At 55.2% G+C, this 5218-nt stretch overlaps 2 protein-coding genes across 2 annotated transcripts in view; both read right to left on the reverse strand.

Annotated features, from left to right (window-relative positions):
- The window catches only part of MYL7 (myosin light chain 7), a 4097-nt gene extending 2523 nt beyond the window's left edge, over positions 1 to 1574 (reverse strand). Inside the window, exon 1 of the mRNA XM_006166014.3 lies at positions 254 to 1574. Within this exon, the coding sequence (XP_006166076.2) occupies positions 254 to 256 (3 nt within the window). The 5' untranslated portion in view covers positions 257 to 1574. The remainder of the gene's footprint in view (positions 1 to 253) is intronic.
- Positions 1575 to 3458: 1884 nt separating this feature from the next.
- Positions 3459 to 5218, reverse strand: part of GCK (glucokinase) — a 12785-nt gene continuing 11025 nt past the window's right edge. The window contains exons 9-10 of the mRNA XM_006166015.3: positions 4614 to 4847; positions 3459 to 4426 (exon numbers count right to left, since the gene is read on the reverse strand). Coding sequence (XP_006166077.1) covers positions 4282 to 4426; positions 4614 to 4847 — 379 coding nt within the window. The 3' untranslated portion in view covers positions 3459 to 4281. The remainder of the gene's footprint in view (positions 4427 to 4613; positions 4848 to 5218) is intronic.

Consider the following 5218-nt stretch of genomic DNA (forward strand, 5'->3'; position numbering starts at 1 on the left):
CGCCTTCCCCCGGGGTGTTTCCTTTTCGACTAGCCTGCAACACCATGGACAGTGACTGTCCTCTCCCCGGTTCTCCAAAGCCTCCCCCAGCCCAGCCCCAGCCCCAGCCCCAGCCCCAGCCAGAAAACCCCCAGTAGAGCTAGATCAGGGCCTGTCCTGGGCCTGCAGACCCCTCTCTGAGCCCAAGGAAGGGACAGGCATCCTGGATCTGCTCCCTGAGCCCAAAGACTGGCCTCTCATCAGCCACACTCACCATCCTCTCTGTAGTAGTCTGGCTGTGTGGAAGAGCCCAACCCCTTTATGTTTCAGCCTTATCACCTGCAGGTCCAAATAAGGAGGGGGCTCAGGACAGGCCCAAACTTGGCAGCCCCTGTTGGGGCCAGGGGAGGCCCAGGCCCAGGCAGATTCCAGTCATGTTCCTGTGACCTTCACATGTCCTCCGTGGACATCCTAGTGCCTGTGAATCATGGTAGGACCGGGTGCACTGCCCCCAAGCAGAGCGAGCCCCATGTTCTCACTGTTGTATGTGCCGAACAAATGCCCATTTCCCCCACGTGCCCATCCATCATGCTGGCCCAGCCATAGACCTATCCAGTTCAAGAGGATTGCTGCAGAGGGCTGACCCAGGGCCTCACAGGTGTGGGAGGGCAGCAGGTTCTGTGGTGCTCTCTGGTCTGAGGTCCTAGGGATTCCCAGAGGTTGTGGTAGACCTCAGCCCTGGCTCTGGCCTCTGACAGAGGGACATAAAGCAGCCCTGAGCTGGCTGTGACCCCTCACAGAACCATTTGCTTTTGAACAACCTGAGAGATCACTGACCGCTTTCCCCCTCCTGGGTGCCTGCCCGGTAGAAGCCATGTTCTCAAAGGACCCTGACCTGTGTAATGCTGTTTTGCATAAGCCTAGACTCCTTGCACCCCCTTGGATCTCCCACAGAGGCTGGGAACAGGGCCCTCACGAGGTACTGAGCATAGACTGAAGAGCCCAGTGCCCTCTGCTGTTCGGCAAAGGCACAGCAAGGGGCTGCACAGCAGGCGTGGCCCTGCTAACTGGGCTTGCTGCCTAGGTTCGCTGCCTCCCAGAACATGGCTGTGCAAGGCTGCCCCAATCCCTCCCAGGGGGACAGACCCGTCTCTACCAGCGCCAGCTTGGACAGTGCGGGACCATCAGTGCCCCTTTTGTGTAACAAGTATTTAGCTCTTCTTTATTATCTGGAAATGAAGCTCTGTTTCTGGATCTCAACTCATTCATTTCCATTCAGATACCTAACCTACCTACATGAAGAGTTAAAAACAACACAGCATCCTAAACTGTAACACGAAGGAGCAGTTTCCATTAGAATGTGTTCCAGTATGTGGGTGCTCAGCCGCCAGTCCATCAGAGCTGACAATGGAGCAGGTGGTGCTTATGCTAACTGGAGGAGTTAACTCAGAACTAGGAAGAGCAGAGCAATCACAGGAGACCAGAGGAGGAGCAGCATGACTCCCTCTAACCATAACCTTGGGGGGGAGCTCTGAATGAAATACAACACAGTTTCAGATTTGCTATATAGTTTGTGTGTGTGTGTGTGCCAGAGCGCACATGTGCTCACCAGAGAGAGAGAGAGAGACAGAGAGAAAGAGAAGAGGAAGCACCCTCCATGGGGCATGGTCACATGGCAATCTCTTCTCTGTTTCTTCTTCCTTTTGGAATTGTGGGCACACACACACACACACACTTGATGTGTTTCTCAAGCTGATGGGTCTGGGACCCAAACCACACAGTCAGGCACATGGGACCTGGCTGCCTTAACCACCCAGCCATGAAGTCAGCCCTAGGTAGTTTCTCTCACTAAAAAATGAGTGTGGGGTGGCCCAGGAACCTAGTAGTTACGGGAGCTGTATCCCACAGGGCTGACTGAAATTCAAGTTCCAGCTGTGAAGGTTTGAAAAATACGTTGAGTGCATGTGAACGTCCAAAATCCTGAAAAGATGGAGAAACAGAGAAGAGACTGTGTGAGACCATACCCCGTCGGGAGTGTTTTTCTCTCTCTAGCTCTCTAGTGAGCACACAAGCCCTTTGGTTATATAAAAACAAATGAATATGCATTAAAATTATATAAATACATTGGGTCTTCAAAAAGTTATTGGAAAATGGAATTAAAATACCAGTTTAGGGGACCAGCAGGTGGTGTGGTGGTTAGGGCGCTGGACACTCCCATATGGCTGACCATGGTTTGAGTCCTGGACCTGGTGACTTGCGGTCTTGCTTTCCCTCTCTCTCTCTCTCTGTCTCTCTCTGGTCAAATAAAAAAAAAAAAAGAATGAATAAATAAATAAAATAAAATAAAATAAAATGCTTTTTAAAAAATATCAGTTTAGGCCAGTCTGTTGCATGATGGTTGGGGCAGCTGGATCCACATGGCTGATCCTACAGTTTGAGTCCTGGACCCAGCAGTTGAAGAAACATGCTGGGGTTTTGTTTGTTTGTCTGTTGGAGAGGTTTTTGCTATAGGGTGCATGTGCTCACCAGAGAGACAGAGAGACAGAAAATGAGAAATCACCCCCCCCCCCCGCCCCCCCCGCAGCGGGGCATGGCCACTCCGTAATCCCTTCTTCTCCATTCTCCTCTCGGGATCTTGGGCATGCATGCACACACACCCAGAGTATGTTTAAGCCACCGGGCCGGGACTCAAACTGCAGTTGACTACGTGGGAGTCCAGTCATTACACCAACATAGCCATTACACCAACTGCTGGTCCTGAAACATGTGGGGTTTGTGTGCACACACATGCCAAAATCCCTGAGAGGAGAGATGGAAGAGAAGGGATTACAGAATGGCCATTCTCTGTGGTGGGAGATTTTTAACCTCCACCCCCTAGCTCTATTTCTCTCTGGCAAAATTTTTTAAAACTATGAACTTATCTTGGAACAGAAAAAGAAATTTGAAATCTGTGTATAGCTCTATCACATGAATCTTCTACAACTATTGGAAGACCCCTCGTGTGTGTTTATCTGTAACTGTGTTTATGCCACATAAAGACAGCATTAGGCCCTGTGTTTGGCTAACCCTAAATAGTCATTTCATCCATGGAACATGTGGGGGGACCCTAGAAATAGTGTAGCCTCTTTATCTTTGGCCATTAGACACTGTCACAACCTAAGCGGCTCTGAGATCAGCCTGCAGCAGGACTGCAGCAGATCTGAAGTAGGACTTATCCCCCTTCGCATGCTGGGCCAGGCCTGGCTCTCTCTTCTGTACGCATTCCGCGGGCAAGCAGTGTGCTATCAGTACTATGCCCGCCCCCTGTCGAGCCTTGTCGCCTGTTCCAGCTGGTCTGTCACTCTTCACTCTCCTGTGTGCTGGTAGAGAGGATGGCAGACTCCAAGATGCATTGAGGCCTCCATAGTTTCTGTTCCCATGTGATGAAGCCCCTTCATGCACTGTCCCCACAGTCCTTATGCACAGAGTTCAGAACAGTGTTTGAATCTCTTAAAGTCTTTAATTAAAAAACCCTGGAGTCCCAGGTTGACATGGAAACAGGGGCATGGCCTCTGGTGAGGATAAGAGGGTGGATCTGGGGACCCCCTGAATGCTGCTCTGGGTTTCTTCCTGGGCTGTCCATGGGGTGCTCCCAGTCTGCCTATGGGGCAAGGGGGGCCTTCTCCCTTTTGTAGGCCTGTTGGGGCAGAGACTTGGGGCTCTGTCTCCTGTACCTCCTGGTGGTCCACCCAGAAGCATGACCCACTCAGGGGTGCGGTGTGGAAGGGCAAGGCCTGGGGTACCTGGAAGTCTGGGAAGTCCATCCCATTGTCCCCCGCCCACCACCCCTGGGTCTCTGGAGCCACAGGCTAGAAAATAGCCAGACTAGGGTGATCAGCAGCCCAAGGGGCCCAGGTCTGGGTTTGCCTCCCTAGGAAAGGTGAATGCCCAGAGAAGCCAAGCCACAGCAGCCTTGGAGCACCCCTCTCCCAGCAGAGGCCTAGGCCCTAGCTCTGAAAGGCAGGAAGCGCTGGACACAACCAAGTCCTTGTGAGCAACTCCCTTGGTTACTGAGTTCAGTAGGAAGGAATCCTGTTCCAATCCTCCTCACCCCCACCCCTTGTGCCCTGGGGGAGGGAAGAGGCCTGCTTGGCTCTGGTCCACCCCATCTTCCAGGGGTGGTGGTGAGACTGAAGCGTTGGGGTCCTTCCAGGCGAGGCCTCCTGCCCTCAGCAGACTGGGATCACCTGTGGGAGCGCCCTGCCCTCGCAGAGCGGGGTTCCAGTGGTGGCTGAGCTCTCTGCCTTCCTTCGTCCTCTGCCCTCACTGGCCCAGCATGCAGGCCTTTTTGCAGGCCACAGCTGAGACCAGGGCCGCACCCCGGCCACTGCCTTCCTCCGACTCAATGAAGGTGATCTCGCAGCTGGGCGTCAGCCTGCGCACGCTGGCGTGGAACCGCTCCTTGAAGCTGGACAGGGGGAGCAGGCTGCTGTTGTCCCTCCCTGTGTGCACAGACCGCGCCCGGCCTCGCCCTGCCCATCCTCCTGGACCAGTCCCACTAGATGAGGATGCGGCTGCCCTTCCCCCTGCATGTGGACCCGGGAGACAGAAGGTGGTCACGAATTCCCGGGCCTGGGCGCCCCGCGAGGGCTCACCTGGGGTGCAGCTTGTACACTGAGCCGTCCACGCCCACTGTGATGCGCATCACATCCTCGCTGCGGCTCTCGCGCATGCGGTTGATAACACCTGCCAGCCCGGCCGAGCACATGTGCGCGGCGCGCGTGGACACACTCTCGCAGGCGCGGCGCACGATGTCGCAGTCGGCAGCGGAGGGCCGCAGCCCCAGCGTGCTCAGTATGTTGTGGATCTGCTTGCGGTCGCCAGAGTCGCTGCGGGGCGAGTGACTGAGGGTGGCTCCGCGTTCTAGCCAGCCGTCCCCCTAGCAGCAGCCCCTTTCTCTCCCCGGAGAAGTAGGGGCGACCCTGCGCACCTGAACCTTAGAGTGTTTGAGATTGGGATGTGGGGCGGGGACGAGTCCAGCAGCAACCTGGCCTGGACAATACTGTCCCCCTGAGCCAAGGTCTGCGCTCCATCGTGGAGGCGACAGTGCCGTGCATTGGCAGGTATGTGAAGTGAGATGGCGTCCACTGCGGGTGGTGAGCCACGAGAGGGAGAGAGGGAGAGGGATGCGTGGGCTGGACCCCGTCCCCTGCACCACGTTCTTACACCAGCCTGGGCCTTGGCATCTCGACACCGCCCC

Source organism: Tupaia chinensis, unplaced genomic scaffold (genome assembly GCF_000334495.1).
Source record: "Tupaia chinensis unplaced genomic scaffold, TupChi_1.0 Scaffold144150_1, whole genome shotgun sequence".
Classification (NCBI taxonomy): domain Eukaryota; kingdom Metazoa; phylum Chordata; class Mammalia; order Scandentia; family Tupaiidae; genus Tupaia; species Tupaia belangeri.